The sequence below is a fragment of the Dufourea novaeangliae genome, unplaced genomic scaffold (genome assembly GCF_001272555.1).
Source record: "Dufourea novaeangliae isolate 0120121106 unplaced genomic scaffold, ASM127255v1 scaffold193, whole genome shotgun sequence".
Taxonomy (NCBI): Eukaryota; Metazoa; Arthropoda; class Insecta; order Hymenoptera; family Halictidae; genus Dufourea; species Dufourea novaeangliae.
The window spans coordinates 518,382-545,682 of NW_015374074.1; the positions used below are offsets into that span (position 1 = coordinate 518,382).

Genomic DNA, 27,301 nt, shown 5'->3' on the forward strand with positions numbered 1-27,301 from the left:
GTAATGCAGTGATATAGGTGCCACGTAAAAAGTAAAACTTGTCACCAGCACTTAATCATGTGGAGACCACCATCTTGCAGAAAACGTTGAATTTCTGTCACGACAATTAACAGAATGAAAGAATTATATCAACGTTTGTAAAATATTTTACATTTGCTTATTAGAAGAGTGAAAACTGGTGATTTATTGTGAATAATAAATTGTGAATTAACAAAGAATGATAATATTGAATGTTTAAATCGAAATATGCGCGATATAGGTCGACGATAGTACCCTTAAATTAGAATTAAATTTAATTCAAATTGCGTGACGATGTTCGCAATGTCGGGCGATCAAAGCATGAATTTCAGATATAAATCGAGAATAACGAGAACCTTCTTGACCTGGACTGAACAAGGTTGTACAACCTTTATACAGTGGACAATGTTTCTATACGGATACTACTGTTTTTAATAAAAAAATGTTAAGTAATTCGTTAATGCAATTAACCTAACTGTGTAAGAGTTAATTGTGACGTAGTCTAGAGTGATCATTATCGCAAGGTGGATCGTTGAGAAGATGGCAGTTCGAAATAATAAAAGAAACAGGTTCTCAAAGATTATACAGGGTGTTAATAAAAATGTGGAATACTTTCACTGGGTAGATTCTACATGTGAAATTAAGACGAAAATTAAGAATGACGAAATTAACACTAGAACTACCGAAGATACATCTACATATTCCCATCGGATTGATAAACATGATAAACTTTTGAAAATATTCAAGTTTATAAATCAACTAATTTCTTGATTTTCACATTGCAATGAAAGTTTGCGAAAGATCTGCGAAAATGCATTATTTTAACATTATAATCATCGTTACAAGAATTTATTAACCAGTCACTTTGACTACTTTGGTAGTTCCAATATTAATTGTTGAAAATACGGGCCAAATACGCATAATGTAACATGACGGGTCGTTCTACATCAGAGACGTGTTCTTCAATTGTTTTACGAGTTTGAAAAGAATTGAGTAAATTAGTCCGGAATGAAAAGGAAATGCAAGGTTTCTAAAAAATCCCATTCATGGAGCAGTTAAGGATAGCAAACATCCCGATGTTGAGTTTCCTTATAGAAGAAGCACATTGTAACTGGAGGATCTACTCACATAGTGAGGAAGGAAGTATGCCATCTGTTAACAAGACTGTCTTGGGCCGCACGGTAAATACACCACAACCTAATGTAAGGAAGAGATTTGATTGAGAGTTCTACTCAAAGATTTCTAATATACAAGCAATTCCCGTATACCGAGGTACATGGTTAGAGAATTAGGGAAACCCATGAATAACAAGGTTTCGCATCTAACACGGTCAGACAATTATGTAGAATGTAGAGTATTGCAGTTTTGTTAGTTTCTGTAATCTGACCCTGTTTTGTGTAGGTATATTAATTCTTAGTTTGGTATAACACGCATTTGCATAATACGGCAATTTTGAAGACGCCAATCATCATGTTACCAACTTTTAGGAATCTCACCACCCTATTACACTATGTAAATAGGGGTTAACTGTGTACAGTAAATCCTCCCATGAATGTTCGAAGATTCCTTCGCACTGACAAGGAAAGATCCGCAGGTGTAACGCTGACTTTTTATCAGGTTTAGCATTGTGATAGAGCTTGGAATTCTAAATACGATGATATCTTTGTTTCAGCCGCATATGGTCATTAGTTTATGAAATATTAAATGATCAGTGCCGAGGAGCCTTCGAACAATCATCGAGGATTTTCTGTATTTGAAACTTCCAATGCATTTAAGTGCTACAGTGCAGAACCACCGTGGAAGCCCATCGATGCGTAAAACCACCAGAAGCAATTTGAACACACTTGACGCACAGAACATGATACCAAACGTAGCATCGAGATCCTAAAGCCGAATCCTCGGGCAGATCTCTGGCAGCTGGAAGGCGAGTCAGACTGATCAAGTTCAGGCAGTAACTCCAGACAAGGCGCGGGGGCTTTGCAACCGTGTCGACAAGTCTCGGAGGGCTAAAGATCAACAGAACGAAGTGGACGGATAGGCAGGACGTAAGAAACCTGGGAGCCAGGCCCGAGTCTAACGGCGGAGGCAGTCAAGGGAAATCGAAGGAAAAGATACCCTGGTCCTGTCCGTGTCCCCGTAATTTATCTGGATACGTTGACATACGCGACTGGGAGATAAACCGACCTCAGAGAAAGGGCAGACAGGCTACGTCTTGAGGGTGGTGGTTCGAACGGCCTAGGGGTGGGGGGCACGGAAGCAGAAGGAAGAATACAACCAGGACATAAGGTAGTCTGGGAGCGATATGCGTGCGCGGGAAAGGTGCGTTTACACGGGCATCACGTTAAAAGAGGTTCAAAGGTATACCCCGGGGCCTGAGGAGGATGAGCTTGTCACTCTGCCCCTAAGCAAACTGCCCTACCGGTCGATGTCTCACGCTTGCGCCCTGGCGCCCCCTCGCGTCTGCCAATAGTTCGGTCTATGGCGCGAGCCACTGAATCTCCTCGCGTTTGAATCGACGATTAAAGTTTCACTTCGCTTCCTTTATTTTCTTGCGCTGTTTACCCCGCGGCGAGGGAACGAGTACAGGAACTGCCTGCGATTGGCGGGAGCCGTCCATTATTGCTCTGCGCGATGCTTCTTCGGGGGGAGATCTCGCTCGAACGAGATAACGTTTCGTGTTCATGTCCGCGCCAGATTAACTGGCGATGGAACTGATACGGTAGATTTTGATGATACTCGAACGATTCGATAGGAGAGAATTGGGTAATGGTAGTTAGTAGTATTATTACTACCCAGATAGCACACGACGCCTTAAAGACGCCCATTTTATAGCCATTTTAGGACTGAACGACTGAATGTCCTGATTGGTAACAAAGGCGCCTTTAAGACGCATTCTGGGCGTCTTAAAGACGTATTCTAGGCGTATGTAAGCGCAATTAAGACTAGGGAACAGACGTATTTAAGGCGCCATCTATACTGCCCTCTTAAGCCATTGTCTATGTATATATATATATGTATTACCGACACCTAATTTGAAGACTGCACGTAACGTCCTCTGCTTATGGACAGCGTTCAATTCCCAAACTATACTATGTAAGATGTGTGCCGTGCTTGCATGCGTGATTTGTTTACAGTGTGAAACAGGAGGCAGGTATCGTCACGCGGTGTTTTACCTTGTGGCTATTTGATTCTATTACGTTAAATATATTACACTTATTGTAAGCACATACATTTTTAAGTAATTCATAACATTTTCGAAATTATATAACATCTTTTATTGTAAGTAAAATGTGCAGAACATAATTTCACTGAGGTTAGAAAACTAAGAACAAAAATTTCTATGAATTTCCAAAAAATTATAGATTACAACTCATACAGATTCCAAGTTAGTGTGTTGTGCTTTAATAATTTCATGAAACATCTTTAACAAGTCTGAGAAACACTAGTGTTAAGAAGCACTGACTGTATACTATTTTGTTCTGTATATTTTGTGAAATTTTTAATACTCTAATGTATGGTATTTGTATTCTTTATATGATATCATATACATATAATAACTGTATATTCGACATGCATATATTCTGTATGTTCTGTGAATTTTGTATACTCTGTATATTCGGTTGTGTACTAACTACACGTGTATTACATACGTTTTGTAAGTGTAGTCTGTATTCATTTCGTGCATAATTTAATGTTATAATAGAAATATATTATATACATATATGTACCCGTATAACAAACAAGTAATATTTAAATATTATATAAATATAGCTCTTCAATATTTGTAAACACACGGTGGATGATGTATTTTACCAAGCATGGTATGTAATAATAACAATAAAAATAAATGTGATCAAATTTTAAATATTGTATAAATATAGTAAATCGAAATGAATTGTTATTAAGTTTGATTTTTTTTTTTGATAATGCTTTCCTTGATTAAATTTATGTTACAATTAATCAGTATCGATAACCATTTTTAATATGTGCTAATGGCGTTTTGTAAAGTGATGCATTTGACCTAATTTAAATTCGATAAATACGACGAATTACGTATTTTAAACGACTGCTTCCGTCCTAATCCAGACCTGTTTAAGACGCCTTGAAGACACCTTGATTTGTCATATTCAGAAGCTGTGCCCAAGCTGTTTGTAAGCTATTCACGACGCCTGAAAGGCGACTGGAACGACTGAAACAGACGTCTGTAAGCTGTCGTGAAGCCATCTGTGTGCTATCTGGGTATAGAACGAAATGCCTAACAGCCATCTCAGATGATGCGGTTTTTTCACCATTTAGATACTTCGGCGAATTGGTAGTAACCGAAACCAACGTTCACACTTTTCTGTATCTTCTGTTGATCCTTTTCTTATGACGACGGTAATACTAAAACATAATGAAAAATGTATTCACATCTTTCTTGCCAGACTGAGAATAGTCGAATAGACAGACAAACAAAGGAAGAATACTCGTGAGAGTTGGATTTTCGGTGAAATTACGGAATCGTATGAATGCTACTTTTGGTTATTGCTGATTCGGCAAAAGTTTCGAATTAGTCACAAAACCGTATTTTCATAACTGGCTGTAAGGCGTGCAATTGTTGTTTATTTCCCGTAACATTGTCCGTTGCACAACTAAATGACCTGGCTAAGTTATTACTACGCATTCGAGAATAACAAGCGTTTTTTTATTTTTATATGTTACCACCGATGTTAAACTTGACATGCATAACGCAATATAATTTATTTTTAACATAATTGATAAATGAATAAATTACATGTGGCCTATGTGCTTATTCTCAGTGCAGTGGATGGGTTTGTCAAGCTATGGCATTATACGTGGAGGATGTGGGTACATTTTGGTGTAAACGCTGTAAAGAAACGGCTTCTTCAGGATTTTTGTAAAAGAAACCTATCACACATAGAGTAAACAATCAGTCTGCGATTTATTAATATAAATTTTAAGATGTGAAAAAAATTCTTTTTATGTTATTTTGTTTAATATATACTGTAAAAACCTGCAATGACTGTGATGTTAAAAAACACAGATGTCCAAACGTTGTACCTAAAATCTCGCGGTTTATTCACTTGAAATAATAGAATCAAAGTTTTTCTTAAAACATATAGGAATGGTTATGGTACCAAATTAATTTTTTAATTAAATTAAAGGTGAACAAATACATTTTTTATTTAACATTTTTTAATGAAAAGATTACTTACTTTTGGAACGCTTCCACAGAAGCAGGTACCAATCAGCGAATTTTCATTATTTTTCAATCAAAATGCTTGATAAGATAACAATCCCTATACGTTTGAATAAAAACCTTGATTTTTTCATTACAGATATGTGGATCTGTAGATTTTAGATATACTATTCGAGCAATGCTTTTTTTAACGTCACAGTCATTGTTGGTTTTTGCAGTATATGTTAAACGAAATAACATTAAAAAGATTTGCTCATATCTCGAAATGTGTATTAATTAATCCCAGACTGATTGTTTACTCTGTGTTGCAGTTTTTTGTACAGAACTCCTAAGAAAGCCGTTTTCTTTAGAGCGTTTACACCAGAATGTACTCTTACAGGATTAACATGGCTCATATCGACGACCACTGTTTCAAATGATTGAATATGAAGCTTTGTCTCTAACATATACACTTAACGTAAATCTTATAAATACCCAGTAATTGGTTAAACCTTAAAGTCAAAATCGTAGAAAATTCCATATAAATTTCGTACAATTGTATATTTTCAAGTGTTGTACTAATTCTAAGAGAAAGAAGCTCTTGATTCTCAGCAAATTTGAAAGCAGGAAGAGGGTGCCAGAGAGATTTTTCGAAATAAACGAACTCCGGATATTCTGATTCAATTTCTATACGTCTCCTATTGTAATCTCACAAGTAAAATACGAGCCGTGCTATTGAATCGAACATTATTGTGAAGGAACGAATGAGGGGTGGACGAAGAAGCGAACTTTTATTCCGGAGGAAATATAAATCCAAAGAAAATGGGTTAAGATTCGCGCTGTCGCCGAGCAAAATATAAACAATGTCCAGACTTTTCTGCTGGATTAAACGATGTAACATGAATAATTTCAAAACAGTATGTACGTTCCGCCACAGTGTCTCATCTCACCTATTTTCGTTTTTATTCCATCGCGATTGATCACTGTGTGTTCGGTATATACAGGGTGTCTGAATAAAGTTCAATGAATGTCATTGTAACTGTCGATCACTGTGATATGTAAATACTTAATAAGTTGCGAGGCTATGCCTTTCATTAACATGTTGGTGGGGTATTTGACCCGAAAAACTGGTCAAAACTGTTTTAAAATTTACTCAATCTTCAAAATCTCATAACTTTGTTACTATTCATCCAAAGTCATTTCAAAGTTTACACTTTCTAGTTTTTGGTTCTTTGAATCAATTTTATCAAAATGCTTGTCTAGAGGGTGAAATTCACTCTTTAATAGGAGTGTGCCAAACTGTACTTTTCCTTCATGTTCGTCAAGTACTACGGAGTGCAAACAATATTTTTTTGCAATTTTGATATATACCACCGGAAAGTATGATCATTTGTCTTTAAAATAAATCGAACCTCATCGAAGAACTATGTTGTTTAACAAAGATACAGCTCTTTAAAGGAAACCTATATTTGACAAATGTTTTGTGTACGGTAAGAAATGTGTACATATACATATGGTATAATATATACATACATATAATAGAAGGTCATCAACGAACCCTAGTCCTAATAAAGTTAATAACATACTAAAAACTTCAATCGTCAGGAATTGACAGACGAAATTTACTTAATAGGTTAACAATCAACTGACGGCGATGGATGCATGCGGGTCGATTGTATCTACGATCATAAACATTCTGATTTATGGTATATAATATATAAAATAATATTTATTTTAAGAATATTTTTGATTTGCAATATATGATAGAATTAATTTTCATCAGAAAATGCAGTGCAAGATTCTTCATTAAACAGTATTTCTTGCTTATGATATATCTGTCCTTCATCGATCTATCATCCACTCCTCAATTAACCCATCATCAGATCAACCATACAATATACGCCTATCGCATAATCCTTTGCTTTCATAACAAGCTAAACTGCATCCAAAACGGATGTTTTTTAACAAAGTTATGACCATTTGCAGAAACGCCTGCCCCTTTATGGTTTCACGTCTTTCATGCATGGCACCGTTCAATGGTCTGAGTTTCTGTAAATGAGTATAACTTCGTTAAAAAACATCCGTTTTGGATGCAGTTTGGCTTGTTTTGAAGGCAAAGAATCATTATTTCTGAAATATATGAAAAATTCCGAACACTGTTGTCTATGAGGAACATCCGTTCTCAAATATAAACAAAATTTTACAATTTGGAAGCTCTCTTTATAAGGGAAGATTTTACCTTTTGGGCATCGAGTTAAATAAAATCGAACAATAATTTGCCTTTTATTTAAACAAATTCTGACGAATATTAACAAAGTTATGGAACATTCAATCTCAATAATTTTTCACTAGTGCACAAGTGAGGCGATACTTTTGAACAGTACTGTAGTTTTTGCACCTCTTAGTACCTAATTTTTCAAGAAATATATAAAGCAATGTTCACGGATACAAATATATCAAAAGTAAAAAGGTGCTTTGGGGTGTAAAAAAGTATTTCCATGTTCTATACTCGATTTTACGAAAAACTAAACACTGTCTTCAAATAGTTATTTTATCAAAACCACACAAGAAAGTGAAGGAAACAAGGTGCCAAATTACTCTACATACTTCCTCTACATCCTACATATGTTGTTATTGCACTTCCTTAACACTACACTTGTAATAAATCACTTTCTTAATATAGGTTTCTTGGCATTTTCTTCGAACACAAAAATTGTTGACTTTCAAGCTTCAATTTGTTGCTAAATACTGCTCTTTTCGAAAAACCAAGATAGCCGTTTACTTTTATTCATTAGATAAAATTTGGGGTTTTGGCCAGCTTTTCGGTTCAAATACCCCACCGTGCGTCGTGTCCTTATCATACTTTTGGTGTGTTTGAGGTTACGTAGAAGAAAGACGTCACTAGGTAGTAATCGTATCGATACTCGATATTGATACATGTGGATGATATTCGAGCAATTCAATATTAAAGTACTCAATGGGAAGTATCGTAAGGTATCGAAATTTTAAATACTTGGTATCATCTTTCGATACCGATACTTTTTCAAACTATACCAAACCAATACAATTACAGTAATGTCTCGATGAATGCAACGTATTCGGGTCCTCTTCGGTGCATTCATGGATTTATACCCAATGGATATTTTGCGAAATTGTCAATACTTATTCAATATTTCACCAAAATATTGATATATGTTTGATATTAGGTCTATACTACTGATATACGTGTGATACACAGAATATGCAATATTTTGTCAGGATTAATTGAATACGTCAAAGTAACGAAAAAAGTCCATGTACATAAAAGGGACGTTGATGAATTCGTACTATCCAAGACATTTTATGTTAATATGTATTTTCCATATGATACCGATTTATACGAAAGTAAGTATTGGGAATTGCAGTTTGAACTTAAATATAACCAATACAAATTTTTCCAGCGCTACTCATTTTCACATCTCTTTCGTTTAATCGATAAAATGTAACTCCTTCTATTAACATATCAATGTTATGGTGAAGTGTCAATTGAGTATCTCAAAGTTGAAAAGGTATCAAATTGGTATCGATTCATTTGTGAAGTATCAAACGGGTATCGATAGCATCGTAGAAGTATCAAAAGAATGTCAATACTTTCTTAGGGGTATCAAACGTGTATCGATACCTATATGTATATTTGTTACAATTCGATACGGTATCATACTTTGCGAGCTGGAATCGATGCTACTGATTCGGTATCATTCAGATCACTGCATGTCTGTGGTAGCTGTCTAAGGCTGCATATCATACCTCTGCGATTCTTCAGGCTATTGTACCTCAAGGAAGGTTGCAATGTTGAACCATCCGCCCTATTCACGCAATTCGTCTCCGACATACTATTTTTTACTCTCAAAGCTAAAGTTATCAGTGAAGAACATACGATTTCTCAATATCCCTAATATCGAAGCGAATGTGACGACCTTACTTCAAAGCACACGTGAGGAAGATTTTTCCCAGAGCACTCGGCACTTGCATAAGTGATATCGAAAGTGCATTGTGTCCTAAGGGGATTATCGTGAAGATCAGTAAAATGATTTTCCAAAATCGCTAATCTAGTTATTATATTTTTTACCATTTATCTAATGTTATTAACACACCGTGTGTGTAAGTTGTTTATGCGGAAACGTGACTTGGAACGCTCAAATGTACCATTCCGCGCGACAAGCTCTAGTCTCTGATTATTATTCGACACAATTAAGGTGATTAGTTTAATTATGTTAATTGAATGTAATTATTTAGTCGTTCCAATTGAAATGGTACTTCCTTCAGTCAGTCTTCGTAGGTATGTTCATTACCGTTCATAAGTCACCAGACACTTGTTTTAATAAACGCAAAATAAGAAGAAATTCGATTTAGAAATTACTTCAATCGTGAAATCAATAAATTCTTATTAATTTTGCAGACTGCAGAGAAGATGTAAATTATATACTACATTGTGAACAATAAGTTTAGTTACTATAAACAGTCTATTTAATTAATGTGTTCACTTCGTACGGAAATATCTATTTGGGAATTTTTTAGAAGAAAAGTCTTGATATTATAACACCAAACTTTCTACGTTTTTTAATTGACATTCGAACAATGCACTTAAATTTTGTTAAACAATAATAATAATTTCGTTCAAAGTTACAGTGGTAGTCAGAAGAGGGTTTGAAAAAGAAGTTTGTTGCTGGCGAACATGATTCTAGTTGTTGTAGTCGTTTGAAACAAAAAGCGCAAAATATTTCTTAATCTATATGAGTGTGGTTTTCGTATGAACTAGAATTATGTTATCATTTGCAAAATTCGAGTTTCACAAAACAGAAAACTGACGAATTGTTTTTGGAAAAAATGAAAACTTTCGTTTGAAATGCTAGATACTATTTTTGTGTTTTTCGATATTTTTTACTCATCACAATTCATACGATAATCACACTCATATAGATTAAAAAATGTTTTACGTTTTTTGTTTCAGATGACTTAAACAGCCATCAGAATTATATTTGTCAGGTACAAACTGTTTTTCAAACCCTCTTACTTCTAACACTGTAACTGCGAACAAAATTATTCTTGCTTAAAAAAATTTGAGTTTATTATTCGAACGTCAATTAATAAACATAAAAATTCTGGAATTATATTACTCAATATATTCCATTTACAAAATTCCCAAATATTGTCTAATTTTTAAAGCGTCAAACTAGGAAGACCTCTTAATAGTACATACATAGTAGTAATGTAATAAAGGATTAACCTAATACTGTATTTACCTTAGCTTACGCAGCTTTCCGCAATAATACAGGAACTAAATATCTTTGTTTTTTAAATGCTCAAGTTGGTACGGTACTGCTTCGGTAATTTACTACGAGCCTGTTAATACATAATATACATAATTAGTATCATATAATTATACTATCATTTATATAGTATCATATAATTTATATAATAAAGCTAGGATCTAACGAAGTTAGCAAAAGATCTTTAATGAACAGAGGTTTGCCAACCAATGATTGGGTGAAACGTTTACTTAATGTTTTGTAAATATACATTTACTTAAATTTTGTTTTTGCTCCTGCTATATTGCGACATATTTCTACTACTATTTGATTCCTATTCCTGTAATACAAATACTGACGGAAACGTTGAGTATTTTTGTTCTTGGTTAGTGTTTTTAGGGTATTTTCAGCATCTTTACATCTTATTTAACTCAATATACATCGAAATTCGGTAGACTATATTTTGTTTATATGAAAATGTTGCATCGTGTAACACCTAAATTGTTATGGGCGTACAATATATTAAGTACAAGCAGACACTATAACACCATAAAAAATGTTATAGACCTTAAGAGCTTATAGTACTCACCCAGAAAAGTAAAAAATGCTTAATCAACATCGGTTCCCAAACCAATCCTTTCGACGTAAAACTAACTTCTATGTTCACGAGTGTTCGATATCGTAAGTGAATCTTTTCGCAACATATTGAATGTAAACAGAAATTTTGGTTTAGAAATATGTGCATTAATTCAAGATGCAGTACGATATACAATACAAAATACGGAAGGAATAAATATTAGAAAATGTACGTCGATCTGTGATATGCAGATGTGTGTTTTGTATTGAAGTAAAAGGAACACATGCATGTGGAACATCTCTAACAAATGTAAAAACAAACTCTTGTATTTTTCTGTGAAAAAATTGATTTTAGGTTCTACGTTCATTAGACATGTTTTACTCCTCTCGGTGAGTACTATAAGACTCTAATGTTTTAGATTCTTCTTTTGTCACCGTGTATATTGTAACACCACAGTTGTAATATAAAAAAAACTCTACTTTCTTCTTTTGTCACGTTGTATATTGTAACACCACAGTTGTAATATAAAAAAAACTCTATTAGTGGTAAAGCATCGTAGGACACATATCCATGTAAACACCTGCATATAAAAAGTTCAGTGATACTAGAAGACATTGAAATATGATTTCTGAGTTATTACTGCAGTTAGTATGGTAGACCACGTTCGCTTTTTACAAGATTCTGTTCGTTGAATTTTCAAGAAACCGAGTAATTATAGTTTTATCAAAAGAATTATAAAAATAAATGACATACCTTTTAAGCACATAAGAAATGTTGAAAATAAGATCACTCACGCAAGTAAACTTCTATAAGCAGTTTTAATATAATGTACATACATACATACAAACAACTTTAAAGAAACATTTGGCTATTATTAGAAGTTTTTTGGACACGTGATGCTTACGAACCATGCAATTTAAAGCGTATTCTCTTATGGACGTCATTAGAGCATGATAAATTAGTAAAAATATTCAATTATTTCAGGAATTACATACTTTCATTAGAATAATCAAACAATACATATTTCTAAAAAATTTTTACTTTTAACAACAAATTGTATGTAGAAAAAGATTTCTGCTGGACACTTAGTTGATGTTTTTTGATATTGAAAAGAATCCATATGTAATAATTATTACTATGTTACTATTAACAATTTACGTTAATCAATCCCAGAATGAATACTATGTATTTTTTATTAACTATAATATTCGTTCTGTTACGTTCCGAACAAAATTCTTTTTTCTTTTATTTCTTCTTTTACATCGGCTGGAATGCGTTACGATAATGCATAGCATTGTGGGTGCTCCTTAATCGAACGCAGTACGGTATTTGATGTTTATAAGATAGTTTTCTCATTGGCGACGCAAATATGCTATATGTATACAGGGTGTCTCACCCGATTTTAATATCTTGATTTTCTCGCTATTGTTACTCGTAGCAAGAAATGGTTCAGTGGAGGATTGAATGGTATCGAGTGGAGCATACTCTGATGTTATTAGTTTTTTCGTGACTGGACGCGTAAAGGTCATATAAAGGTCAACTTTGTTTTTTTAAATGGAATGAGGTATGTTTTAATACATCAATCGATGCAGCTGGACATTCGTTACGCCTTTCTCTCTATTGGTGTCATGTAAATTAAGAACATTCCGTCTATAACTTTATCAAAATTCGGCGTACAGTTAGCATATCAAAACGTAGCAACAATTCCCATAGCCGTGACTGAAAGAGTAAAGGAATTAATTCGGAGAAACCAAAGGAAGAAAGATAGAATTAAAGGAGGAAGGACATACACACTCCTATCGCACGTTCAATTAACGAATCACGGTCCTCAACGCATTAATCTCGCAGCCTGATTAGTCAGGCACCACAGTAATGCGGTGTAAACAAATTCGGACTAGGCCCACTCTGGTCTCTTCCGAAGGTACAACTCTGCGACACTTTTTGATGTACAATCGCGAGGTGTGTATCGAAGGGTCTGTGAGGTGTTATTTGAGATAGAGTTTTGTTCGCGCTAGCCTAAGAGCTAGAAAACACGACAAAAAGGACTCATACCCCATACGAAAATTCATTTCATTATTTAAATATTTTTCTCTTTTCTTTTCTTTAGTTTTTATTACATAGTGTTAACAGTTATTATTAGTTTCAACAGTTCTAACTTCTTTATTTCGTGACTCTACTCAATTCGATATTTAATAAATTCCGTTTACTTAAACTCGATTAATCACGTTGTGTGTGTTCTTCCTCATCATGTTCACTTCTGGTAACACGCAAATACAATATTCTAAGAAAGGTGAGAATTCTAGGAATTACGAAAAGGAAATTTTGTTTGACAATAGTCCAATACCGTTAAAATTCAGGTGAGTCGTTTCCTTTACCCTTCCAGTGTAATTCATTGTAAATTACTAGACAAATAGTCTCCAGTAGCTGAATTACAACTATGGGGTTTCCCTCACTGAAAATTATTTCTATTTTATAATTTGTGTACACATATTTGTTTGCCTTTGAAATATAAAATTCTAAACCGTTCTGTATACCGAGCAACTGTGCGTTATACATATCATAGTATTCTCCTGGCGATAACCCCTGTTAAAGTTCTTTCTTCTCATTATATTCTTCTCTAGATTTCTTTTTATGTTCATTCAATCGTTTTATATCCTAAGCTATTGAGTTGTACACATTTTAAAATTTATACCATCATCATATCATTTTATCAAAGTTATTATATGTAAATTCCTATTATGATTCAATATATAATACTCTGTTTCGAAATTCAAACCACTCACTTTCTTTTACATTACCTAGTATTTAGCCTCCCTAAATTCCCTACAAGACGATCTGGTATCGACGAACCCAAAAACAAAATAAAAACCTTAATTGATTGTGTTTTAGATTTGATCGGTCACAATTAATTAAGGATATTTATTCGTTGCTTGTTGCGGGTAAATTCTAATAAAATTTACTCTAGCGAGTCGTACGCGTGGTCCGCTCTATAACTAAACAGACTCATCACGTTATCGAAATTCACATTAATTCGGTTCCTGCGTTTTTGTATTTTATTATTCTACCAAAAGCATAGTAGTCGTAATTACACATATCACGCGCGCGCCTCGTACATAACAGTTCCAACATGTTTAATTGTCGGAAATGTAGTTACATAATTCAAAAATAATTTTGATCAATCTAATCAAGCATCAGTGGTCTCTTTACACTTTTTTTATAGAAGTTTAGTTATTAAAGGAATCATATAAAGCACAATAATATAGAATTAAATAAACCATTTCGTAAAGTTAACGTCCATGAACATTTGCGATAGAGGGCTATTATAAATATCCTTTTCGAAAGAAATTACTAATCCCAGAATTTTCACGTCGAATTTGAATTAGATAAACAGGAATTTTAAGCCCCAATTAAATCTGACCTAAAATCTGAGTTTTGCACTGAATTCGATTAAACGAAGCAAGTAATTTTAACGATAATTAAACCAATGAAGCAAACCCTTGAAGGACATAGTCGAAGTACTAAAGTAGCAATACGAATGTCTTATACGAAGAAGTGACCATTATTCAGGAAATAAAGGTACCAATTTATTCTGTTTAAAGTAGTATTTCAAAAAGGGTGACAAACCTTTTGCATCAACAAAATATTAATACACTACTCGTGTGTATAACTTTCACTGCAAAAAAGGCACAAGCGCAGTTCCGAAAGGTCAAGAGGTACAACAAAGAAAACAGAAACCCTTTAATTTTCACGGTGTTTTCCAAAGAACTTCCTCAGCGGCTCTCGTGAAAGAACTTTCGAACTGCTTTAAACTTCCGAGCACCGAAATTCACCTTAAGGGCCACCTGGGTCGAGACTCCGCGTTAATAATCCCGACAAAACAACGTAAAATGCTCGACCGCCGATTAATTCGGCATCCAGACCGCAACCAGCACCAAATATGCAATTTACACACTTCGCGGGGACGCATAAAAAATTTACGGGAACAAAACTTCTTCCCCGTGGAAAGTTTCAAATTGGCTATTGAGGAGTGGAAAGTTTACGTGTCGCTCCTGAATGAACTTCCGCTTCCGGCGTCCTCGGTGGACACATATTCATTGTATACAACCTCGGTCAGTCCTTGCAACATAATCCAATAAAATAGGAGATTTTAACGTGGGCGTAAACTTTTCTTTAGCACAGATCTATTTTAAAAATTTTTTATCATACTGTGTATCTCATTTAAGGCGGTTCTCTAGTGTAGAGGATCGAGAAATACGATTTTTCTTTGCATTACTTTATAGCTTTTGATGTGACAAATATTTCTGCACAGTGATTTTTTGAAAATCGAATTATTAGTAGAGGAAATAATTTAACCATTTTAGAGGTGTATCAAAAGAATGTTTTTTAAGTCGAACGATTACATATCTTGGAAACTACTACACCGATCCACTAGCTCGTTTACGTACATGTTCAAAACATAACTGACTGGTTGGAACCAGTGACAAGTTTCTATCTTGCAAAAGAATTTACTGAACAAAAACAGCTGAATTCTTAGTGAAAGTCGAACATTTTTGTTCAAAACGCTGTCATTTGGCACATTTTTATTTTTAGGGAGCTTTCGTAGACCGAAGCATAGCAATAACCATAATAGAGAAGATAAACATTAGTTTTTCCATTTTGTGTAATTACAAGAATTCTCAAACTATTGCCCAATAGGAAAGAATTTTTTTAAGAAACTTATGCCACTAACTATATCGATGTATACTATACATACAATGAAAAAGATTCAAGAAATTCGGAGTATTACTTCAAACGTACTTTAAGAGTCAGGCAAAACGCCATATAGTACACGCTTATAGCTTTTTAAAATAAATATCCCTAATATGGCGTTAGAAAACCGGCTGTTACACTAAAGTACTCCCTTTTAACTTGAGTGTTTTAATTATTAGGTTTACCAATGAGTAGTGTACTACCTCTTTTTAATAAACTGGTAACATAATTTAAACTGAAAGCATGTTCCGTTTTCTTGTTTTTCTTCAATGTTATTGTTTAACAGCCATGGATGATGGAGAACAAGAATGAATATTGTTGAAGTATCACGAACTTATGATTGCATGATAAATAAACATCAAATTGGAACCAATATAATGAATTACATTTACACATTAAGACATCTAAGAGATTTCAAGATTACTTTTTTTTTAAGTAACTCTATAGTGCCCTCTTTTAGCTAAAATATCCTATCTAACATTTTCAAACATCCAAGAAAAATAAGGTTCTATAATTTTCTTTGTGCCGTTCTTGTTTTTCATGATAGGACATTTTAATGCGGGAAGCGGTTGAAATCATGTTTATTCTTATTTTTAGTAAACACAACTTAAACGTACATAAGGGAGGTATAAACAACTTGAGCATAACACTCATCATTGCCATTAGTATTCTTAGAAACTCTTTAATAGTTCTTAAAAAGCAAGGTTGGCATAATTGGCTTCAATTTTGTAATTAAATTTTCTTATCAAATGTTAGCTTAGAACTATCTAATCTAGTAGATATCACAAAGTACAATATGAACTAGTGAAATCATCGGAGAAGTAGTTAGGACAAATAAAATAGACTGTATCTAGAGCTCTACAAACCATGGAGGGCATTCTAACTTTAATGAAAAAGTGAAAAACACCTGGAACTCCAAATATTTCGATAATCTTGAAAAACGTTAACTTGTTAAAGAGGATATTTTAACTAAGGAGGGCAGTATATTTTTTTTTATGTAACACATTTTAAAACAAATTCAACCGTGTGTTACAAATTAATCATCTGATGACGTTGAAGAGTTTTTTGAGACATTTGAAGTGTTTGTCAAAACTTATTAGTTACAAATAGCATATGCACGAATAAAATACAATGAAATTAAATGCTTGCGGGTGTACAAAATATATCCAGGTATTAGGAATTCTGTCACAAATGGAGTGGCTGGATAATGATACTGTACGTACAATCCCATTCATAAATATTAAGACACCTGCTGGTCTCATACAAGCCACGACAGTTGATCCATATTACATAACTTTTACTAGCTTTATGACATCACATTAGCAAACATAGTTTGAAGTACGTGTATTTGCTATTTATCTCCTTAATTATTTGTAAGGGATACAGGAAAATAATGAATTAAATGTTGCGCGTGGCCACCGCAATTCCCTGATTCCGCAAACTTCACCGAAACGAAAAATGAATCAGATTGGATAAGAAGCCGAGAAGTCTGGCCAAAATCTGAATCTGACTGTAACCATTTAAAGAATATCTCACAATCAGTAATTATTAGTTTTTGACCCATATACCTAATAGTTTTGTTCTTAGTATTTAACAGTCTTTTGAATTGCAGGACAAATTTTTACACATTACAATTAAAAAAACTCACGGTGACGGTCATATCTCGATAAAGAAAGCAAAATAGCAAAAAACTACTTATTACATTATGTGTTCCCCTTGATACTATATAACTTTTGTTATATAGTTACAAATAGTTTACAAGTAATTTAGGTGGCAATTTTAGGGAAATTACCCTGTATACAAACCTGTGTGTGAGAGTAGAACATAGAGAAGTTGCTGACAATAACAGGAACAGGAAGGGCAATGGCTAAAACGCTAGCAATCGCGCACAGCCCTCCGACAAACATCCCTGGGAAAGTTTTCGGTGTCATATCCCGGTAGCCAATTGTCGTCATGGTCACCAAGGCCCACCAGAGACCATGTGGTATACTATCGAAGTCATTACATAGGTTCTCCTGTAACCAAAACAATACGAAATAATGTAATCGTTATGTCTGACTATATTGTTACTTGAAAAATAATTAATACGAAACAAAATTACAAATTCTCAGAATTAACCTTCGTGCACTGTTTAAAAAGTTGTCTCATTCATATTGCTTGTATTAAACTTGCTCTAAGCTAAAATCGAATAAAGGAAATATACCTACATATTACCTGATCGTTACATGTGCAAACTACTGGCGTCGAATTAACTTAAAAGATTCTTTGATAAAGAATGTAATTAAAAATTAAAGTCAGAGTTTAGGTCAAATTGAGCAGAACAATGCACAAAGGTTAAATCGTGTATGATTTTACATTAGCTAGTTGAATCTCAGACCTAAGGACACGTTCATAAACAATTCTGAATACACATAATAAATATAATTTCTGTTGGTGAATTATAAAATTTATCTCAAAAACAAAAGTCACAGATGTGAAGTCGCCGGTTTTAATTAAACTTTTCTGGTGAATCTAGAGCAATAATAAGCACATCCATATACGAGCGATTTTGCCAATACGCATTATTTGCAAAGATATTTAACATTTAATTCGTTAATGTCCTATTACATAGTGGGTCGGAAATCGTATTACAACCGGAAGGGGAGTGATTCTATGTGAAAAAATAGCAGAAAATTTTTATATCAATTTTTTTCGTCTTTGGATCAGTCTTTGAGAAAATCGAGTTCGAAAATTGATCAGATACATACTAGTACTTGGCTATCGTGTATTTAACCAATTTTCAGATTCGATTGTCGAAAACGAAGCCTCGGACGAAAGAATTTTATATCAAAATTTTTTCTTATTTTATCAAGTAGAATAACCTGCTTCCCGATTGTGTTACGATTTTCGACCTACACTGCATCTGGACATTATAAAACTAAATGTTAATTATCTTTGTAAATGATGCATATTGGCAAAAACGCTCGGATATGGGTCTGCTATATTTTTGCACTACATTCATAAAAAAAGTTTTGTTACAATCAACACCCCCACAACTGTGACCTCTCCTTCTAAGTTATCATTTTATTGTTCTTTTAGCTCTTAACTGTGTCCAATCATTTCTATTTTGGACACAGGCATATGGACGCCATTATTGTAGATACTGTAACCACTGTTTAATTGACAGAAACTCAGGTTCTCCTTGCTGCAGTTATCCGTAGATATTCTGGAAACTGCTGGCTGCTATCTCTCTCCGATTTGCTCGTTTCTTGTGTGCGTCGGAGACGAAAGCGAGAAACATTAAGTGTGAATGAAATAGAGGAAAAGGTTCGAACAACTATTTTACGATGTGTAGCACAGATAACCTGGAAGTTCGCTCCGTCGAAGCTGTTCAGATAATTGGTGGGGATAACTATGCGTCAATTAACCGTACAAATGATGCATCTACTAAGCGGGGACTACTGTTCTTATTTAAGTAGAGAGTAAAGTAATGGGTGGAACGTATATGAAACTTTTTAATTTGAAACATAGAGGGGAATAATAATTTACTGTAAATGTCTAAAAAATATTTAAATACTACTGTAAATTATAATACAGTTAGTATTCATATCAAAATTTTGTTTATTCACGGTGTTGAATTAGGGATGAGGAATAGTAACTAGGATCATTTCCTTAGCAAGATATAGTAACGTTTTTGATAAAACTTGGATTCGTACATTAGGCTTCGGTAACACGAGGGCTGAAATAATCTTGGATAAAAGGAATTTGAAAGGAAAATATTTCCGTACAAAACTAGAGGTAGATTACATACTGTTCCACTAGCACTTCTGCATATTTAGTTAGAGCATCAAGTTTATTCGAGACGACTGCACGAACGGTTGAAACTTTTTATCACAAACACTATTTATTTTCGTTGAATTTTTCTCGCCTCTGTTATATTTGTGTGAGCGTTCAGAATAAAAGTCGATTAGAACAAAATTAAATTAAAATAAACAAAAAAAAATATATATATATATGTATATATATATATATTCCTTTACAATTTTTCATGACGTAACTGAACTGTGAAAGAGCTAATAGTGTTGAACTGTATAGTGTACTTACTTGAAGACGTTCCGTGTAAAATATGAGACTGGCGAATACAACGATGCTCAGAACGAGGAAGAAAACCAGCAAGGCGAGTTCCTTGGCAGACGCCTTGAAGGTATGAATCAAGATCCTAAGCCCCGGAGAATGTCTCGTCAGCTTAAAGAGCCGCAGGACTCGGGCTATCGACAGGACCTCCAGATACAAGCTAGACTCCGTTAGGAACTCCGTGTAGAAGCTCAGCGTGGCTGCTAAGTCGATCGCGTTCACCGGTGAGACGGCGAATCTCTTCAGACTCGGACTGACCTGTAATCGTATCCGTCAGAATCAGGATTTTTACTGGCCGACTTTTCATTCTCACCCAGTGGCTAAGCTTACACGGATAGGACACTACCAGATAATTATCGATTTTGATGAACCTTACCATGATCAATCTATTGACCCCTTAACGCACGGTTTTCTCGCAACGTAATACCACTTGCTCGAGTTAATTCGAGTGTGCAGCGTTAAGCGGTTAAGAGGATATCCCCTTTTTGGAAGAATCATTCTTAAGCAATTTCCAGGATTAAAAAATTAATGGATCAAGGTACTCGAAGTTTTTCATATATTTCTTCACATATCAAGAAAGCACAGTAAAATTGTTATGTAAGTATCTGTTATATTAACTAGGGTACTATATGTTTCTTCAGTGTATCGGTATGAATGTCAGCCTTGATCCACGGTGATGTATTCTTTTAAAACAGGTAAGTAAAAGAAAATCTTAATTTAAGTACACGAATGTGGTTATCTTCCAAATTAGAACAAATGAGAAAAAAATGTTCATTGATAAAGTGGCAGCAATATAAAGAAAACATATCGATTTTATCATAAAAGCATCAACTCTATCAGACAATGAAAAAGCAATTCCAAAATCTGAACTGGATTGGTTACTTCAGTGTTTAGAAATCATGGAAGTCTGGTTGAAAAACAGGGTTTCGAGAAAAATGCGTTTGAAGTTTCCACTGTAAATGACTGTACATAAATATATTGTTGGTTACTATCTCAAACCTGCGATCTATTTATTGAGTAATAATAATTTTTAAGTTATAAAGCATATATTTTTAAGGACACCGACAAGCAATATTACAATTTGGTTTGGATGTTTTAACATCAGCATTGTAAAATTTTCTTGATGGAAAGTCATACAAAGGCATTGAAAAAATTAATATGCACGTGGATGAACATTTTAATAAAAAGCGAACACTTTTATAAGGTCATAGAACAAAATGGTTTGTAGATCGTCGATGAGGTAAGTTTTATATAAAATTACGTAATATTCTTGTAAAAATCCGCGAAACTATTCATTACACAACCATTAGGTTTTCTAATATATTATCTAATAAATATGTCATGTGTCCGAACGTTTTTACGAATACGCATTAATATCCGAAATTATTATTTAACACGTTGCCTACCAGACAAACATAAAAAAAAGTGTCAACAAGTCATTGCAACTTTTTTAAATAAAATTGGAACTTCAAAAATTACATTTGTTACAGTAACTATTCCTTTAATCTTACTGAATCTCCTAAACCATAACAAAATTTAATCTATTTAGTAATTTAACAAAAAGTTCTGTTTTTAGTTCTGACGTTGAAGGATGCCACCCTTATGTGCATGACATGCAGTCAAAGTGTTAAAGTTTACAACCCTTTGTAACGTGATATACAAAGTGAGGCAGGATGGGAGGTAGAACCGAGCAAGGGTTGACGTTAGATATAAAACTGAACCGAAAATATAGAATGAAACCTTTTCATAAGAAGCTTAGTTTTCGAAGAAATTGAATTTGAAGATTATTCTTGAATTTATATAGTTAAACCCGGTGGCCACATACAATACCGCTTACAAGTATTAGAAAACCTTGCCAGTATGCAGAAAATGTGATATATCGTGAAATTTATATACTTTAGGCCACTTTTATTACTTTATAGTAGCATAAGCGTTCTCCATCGAGCTTTAATATCCTTAAAATAATATTTATTTCGAACCTTCAGCAATTGTGTAATGTCTCGTAACATTTACTGCATATTCGATAAGTGTCCTAATATTTATGAGAGGGAATGTACTTGGTAGTAACCTCTCGTTGGTAATCGAAAGGCAATTACAAAATCCGGAACACAAATGAGCTGTTTATTTTGAAAGTAGTGCAAATCCAGTTTTCGTTGTGACGAAATATTGAAGGGTTTGCATTTTAATCGATTCACAAATATTGATAAATGCTGATAAATTTTGTGCATGTTTGTAGGAACTTAAATCTATGTAAATTCAAAACAAGGAGTGTTTTATAGACTATATATGGACTAACACGGTTTTCATTACTACCTAATTGGGATAGTCATAATTTATCAAACGTTTAAATTTCTCTTTCGGTTGAATCACCTTGTTTTTAAATCAGTTTTTCATAAAAAAAAGACAACGACTTATACGCTAAGGACGAAATTATTATGATAAGATCTACGCTAAAGTAAAGTCTGAGCTGTCTATTTAATACACTCTATTATATGTATAGCGTAGTTACTAGTTGTTCTATATTAAGTTAATTATACCTCAAACAAGTACATACATGTATAACATGTTAATGTTTATTATAATAGTTTATTATTACATTAGAGAAGTTGAACTTGCACCACTTTCATCTTGTCACAGTAAATAATGTTAGAATTTAATTTAACAACGAAATCTGGATTAATAAAAGCATGTGGATATTTTGAAATCTGCACTACAAATTGTTTATAAATAAAGAGTCACTTTAAATTGGAATCAAATTAAGTTTTAACTAAATTTATCCTAAGAAACATAATTATTTACACCACTTAAGTTAAACAATAACTTGGTTTGCATTTAATTTTTTATTTATAAACAGTTTGCAGTCTAAATTTTAAAACAATCTTAAACGTATTAGATAAAAATGTGAGACACTTTCACGGGGTGAATTCTGTATGGCAAACTAACAATAAAACGAAAATCAAGAATCATGATTTTAGGTCCGAGGCTTCGTTTACGAGTTATTAATTGTTGAAAATATGCGTGAAAAACGTGTAAAATTCGTCTGACATGGCGGGTTATTCTACTTGAGAGCAAAGTTGGGCAAAATGTTATCTAATTACAAATTCAAAATTGCAATTAGAATGTAATTGCAATGTAATTGCGGGACAATTGCAATTACAATTACAATACAATTTTACAATTACATTGAAGTTTTTGTTGTAAATTAAGTATACTTTGTAATTGTAATTGTCTTGCAATTACATTATAATTGCGATTTGGATTTTGTAATCAGATTACATTTTGCCCAACTCTGTTTGACAGATGTGTTCTTCAACTGTTTCACGAGTTGGTTTCATTCTTTTCATTTTATTTCATTCATTGAATTTCACTAGGTCATCCATCGATACCGCATATCAGCTGGAAATCGGTTTTTCAACTACTACAACCCACTGCGCCAAGCGTATTTCACTTCGTTTTATAATTTGGCATGCAGAATCCACCCTGAGAAAGCTTCCCTCATTTTCTTAACACCCTGTATACATGGGTATATTATGAATATTATGACCACTGCATATACAGCTTGACGTTATAGTCATTAATATATTTCTTTGTAGTCTCCTCACTTCTTCTGTGCTATTGATCGTTAACATACCGATGTAACAGCAAATGTGTTTTCATTGAACTATTTACATTTGTGTACCAACGTTCGGTGAGATTTTTTATTTCATTTAGAATACTATAGAACCCTTGAGAAAGTCCACTATTTTGTCGTTGTTTCCAGTTTTTATACACAATCTATAAAAATTTATATTTACGTACACATCCGCAGTTTACCTGTAATTTAGAAACAAATAATCCTCGAATTTGGTGTGTATGAGTGCATGAAATATCCTGAGATAACAAATTGCGCTAATATTTACTTTGTATATATAAATTCATGTTCACATATTCTGTATTGTATTTATGTATGTATGATTAAGTCGTTTAAGTGCTATTATATTCTTATTCTACATAATTTTGTATGTTCCGATGAATACTTCCTGCATCTATATTTTAGCAAAACTGTTTGGAACACTATGTATAAAGATGAATCCAGCTGGATTCCGAGTCGGTAGTTTAAAGTTCTGCTAAACCTAACATTTCGCGGTAACTAAACAACACGAAACAACAATACAGCAAGATTTACAACTGACCATCCTGCACAAGCCCTGTTTCAAACTCGCTGAGCCAAGTAAATTCAGTACCGTTTCAATACTGAATGAAACGGTTTAGACGTTCGTACGTTCCATCTATAATAATAATAGTATTAAGCAAATTCGATTAAAGTGAAGGAGTAATCACATTCGAACATTTATATACATACACGGCGTTTCACATAAAGTGTTATAAAATGTTTTCTTTGCAATCACTGTAAATATCACCGCGAATTCTTCTTTAAATTGAATGTTTCAGGAGGGCTAATCATATAAAATGTAAAATATATTGGTGGGGGAATCTTCTAGGGGGGAAAGAGGCCGCGCCCTTTTTTTAATAAAACGGCGTATTAATTTTTCATTATGCGGAAAACTATTATCCAACAACATTTATTTGAAACATTTTTTTTATTGTGCATAGTTAAAGACTCGCAGCGAAGAATACTTTTCTCAGGAGGAGCTTCGAGGAGAATTCTAAAGATATTAAAATAAACGTATGCAGTTCAAATCGTTCAATTTGTTTTCATGATATTATTCCGGACATCTAACAACATTCCTAGAGTTATCGATTTATAAATGCTTTGTATTCTTCTCTTCGTGTCTTCTTTCGATGCAAGTATTGTAATCATTATTGTAAGTGTTGTTATTGTAATCATTAGTTGATTTTCTAGATAGCCCCAGATAACAAATTTGTGTATGCAAATGAAAATCTAATGTGCTATACTTGATTTGATAATATAGTACGAATTCATGTATTATTTCGATTTTTATTTTTTTCTTCATCTAAACGTGATTCTTGTAAGATGAAGAATTTTCACAGCGATCCTTATAAAAACGGGAAAATGAAAGGTGGGTTTGAATGGACCCTCCTTCCTATTCATCTATTTTGCCTACATTTTTTAATAATACGAGCCATTTGTACTAATAATAAAAATTTAATTACATATATACACTTTAAACGAAGATTTTATAGTTACCTACTCTTATTCTTAACCATTTTTGAAATATTTTTATTAAATAATAAAGGAAGAGCACATACATGCAATACTCGGGGTAAAATGATCGCACATTTGGTGAACAGGAATTAAGGCAAAATACCCTGAATAAATACTTCTACACATACTAAATTGCAGAAGATTATTTGCAAATGTCTTTTCCAATTTTCAGCTATTCTTAGTTTAAAATAGTACTGTCCAAAAATTTTAACAGTAGGTAAAACAGTAAATAAAAATTTACACTTTTCAAATCCACCAACTACCAAACTCGATGGACGAGTAGGTCTCGACACTTTTCACTCGGAGACTCTATTACCCTAACTGAATAGTAATTATAAGATCGAGTAAAACATAAACAAGTTGTGCTTTGTCATTAATGATTTATGAATGGTTCTAAAATTTTATTCATTAAGTTATTTCGGATGGAATCAACATGACATAGATATTGCAGTGACGTATGTCGCTGTAGCAGCGCCAGTGGAGTGAAGAGGGTTAATAGCGAATGCGTTGAAATTATGTAGCCGAAAAGTTGCGCTAGAAGAATCACATGTGACGAACATCACTCGGAGTGATTGTGAATTTTTTATGTGCGCATTTCCACGTTCATTTTGATTTCTTCTTAAAAAGCCGTCGACGTGAAAGCGCATTTTCAGGTCAACATTTGCACTTTATCCGTGAAAGTTTGAGCGAATTGTATTTGAAATTTGTACATCAATGAAAAAACTGTAAATCACTTTTGATATCCACGTGGAAGCCATTTGGTGAAATTATTGAAACATTTACGTTTTCTTTATAGATAAAACATTAATTGTCATCTTTACGATCAAGAGTAGTTTTATAATATTACACTTCGTTGTAACAGAATACTCAAAATTAAAAATACATGTCCAATATCATGTATGCCACTTATTTTGTATGTGGTGTAAGTCTAATTTCGAGAAAATCGGTAATACGGTTGCAGTGGTTATAAATAAGTAGGGATAAACTAGAAATTAACAAAGAAGAAATAATGGGCTTACACCATTTTGATAATAACTGGCTCATGCATTATAAGCAGAACGTAATAGTGTCTCTCAAGATGTTTACGATGCTGAGACGTCATTAACATGATGGGAGATTAGAGCGTGTAATTGTTTACGACTGATTGACTTCACCGACCGAAATAATCGACCAGGAGATGGAATAGAATCATTCTATAATTGCCAAAACAGAATAATAGGAAACCGTTGCAGTGAAGTATAATAATGTATAGTCGATAGAAACCGTATACATGGTGGTCTACCTAACTCTATGACCAGGAATATGTATCTCGCTTGCGTTTGATAAAACGAGCTGTGTTTTTTAAATTAGGTCCGTTTTAACAGTACCGCCAATGAAAATATGGAAGCGGGATCGTAATTTATATAGTATACATTTCTAATTCCTTAACTAGCTGGAAGCCATTTACTCTTACAAGGGAACGTTTTGTACTGTTACACCGGAAAATGAAAAATCTTGTGTGCGATTTATAGTCCCCCTGCCTTCATTGAAAGTGAAAAACCGTGGGTGCTCGGTTTTTGATTCAGCCAAGATACAGTGCATCAAAGTTGGTGAAAAAATAGACCCTACAAATTTGAATTACGTAATTCAGTATTGTTGTAATAATATGAGTATGTTTATTTTAAGCAAACAGAAGCAATTATACTTCTGAATACAACTAATATTTTACAAATGTCCTCTATCGGATCCTAACAATATTCATAAAATACAGTTTTTTGGCAGAAGGAATTAATATTTGAAGTGTATTTGTAATAAAGAAACCAAAGAAAAGTTGTCATTTTTGTTTTATTGTAATTCGTCATTTGATACAGTATCGCCCAATATTCCATGTACGTCATTTATCGTAAAAAATTGTACAAAGGGAATGTTAAAACACTCTGCGGGTGCACAAGAACAGTTATTAAAATCGAAACATATTAAACATATTAACAAAACTTTAGTCCTTCAAATCTGACTGATTTCACAGAAAATCTCGCATTGGACCAGGCGTATCGAAACATAGGTTTAAACAATACTGAACTAAACTGGTTGTATAGTAAAGAATTAAAATTTGTTTTTTTTTTATACAATGTGCATGGTTTGAACGTCAAAAAGTACTATGCATCGCGTATTTTTTTTTACGAAAAATCACGTACATTGAATATTGAGTGATACTGTATCATGTGACGAAT

General features: G+C 33.5%; 1 protein-coding gene across 1 annotated transcript in view; it reads right to left on the reverse strand.

Moving 5' to 3' along the window:
* Positions 1 to 10,531: 10,531 nt before the first annotated feature.
* LOC107190471 (potassium voltage-gated channel protein Shaw-like) overlaps positions 10,532 to 27,301 on the reverse strand; it is a 35,062-nt gene continuing 18,292 nt past the window's right edge. The window contains 4 exon segments of the mRNA XM_015579275.1: positions 10,532 to 10,579; positions 17,617 to 17,826; positions 19,895 to 20,164; positions 24,639 to 24,697. Of these exon segments, the coding sequence (XP_015434761.1) occupies positions 10,532 to 10,579; positions 17,617 to 17,826; positions 19,895 to 20,164; positions 24,639 to 24,697 (587 nt within the window).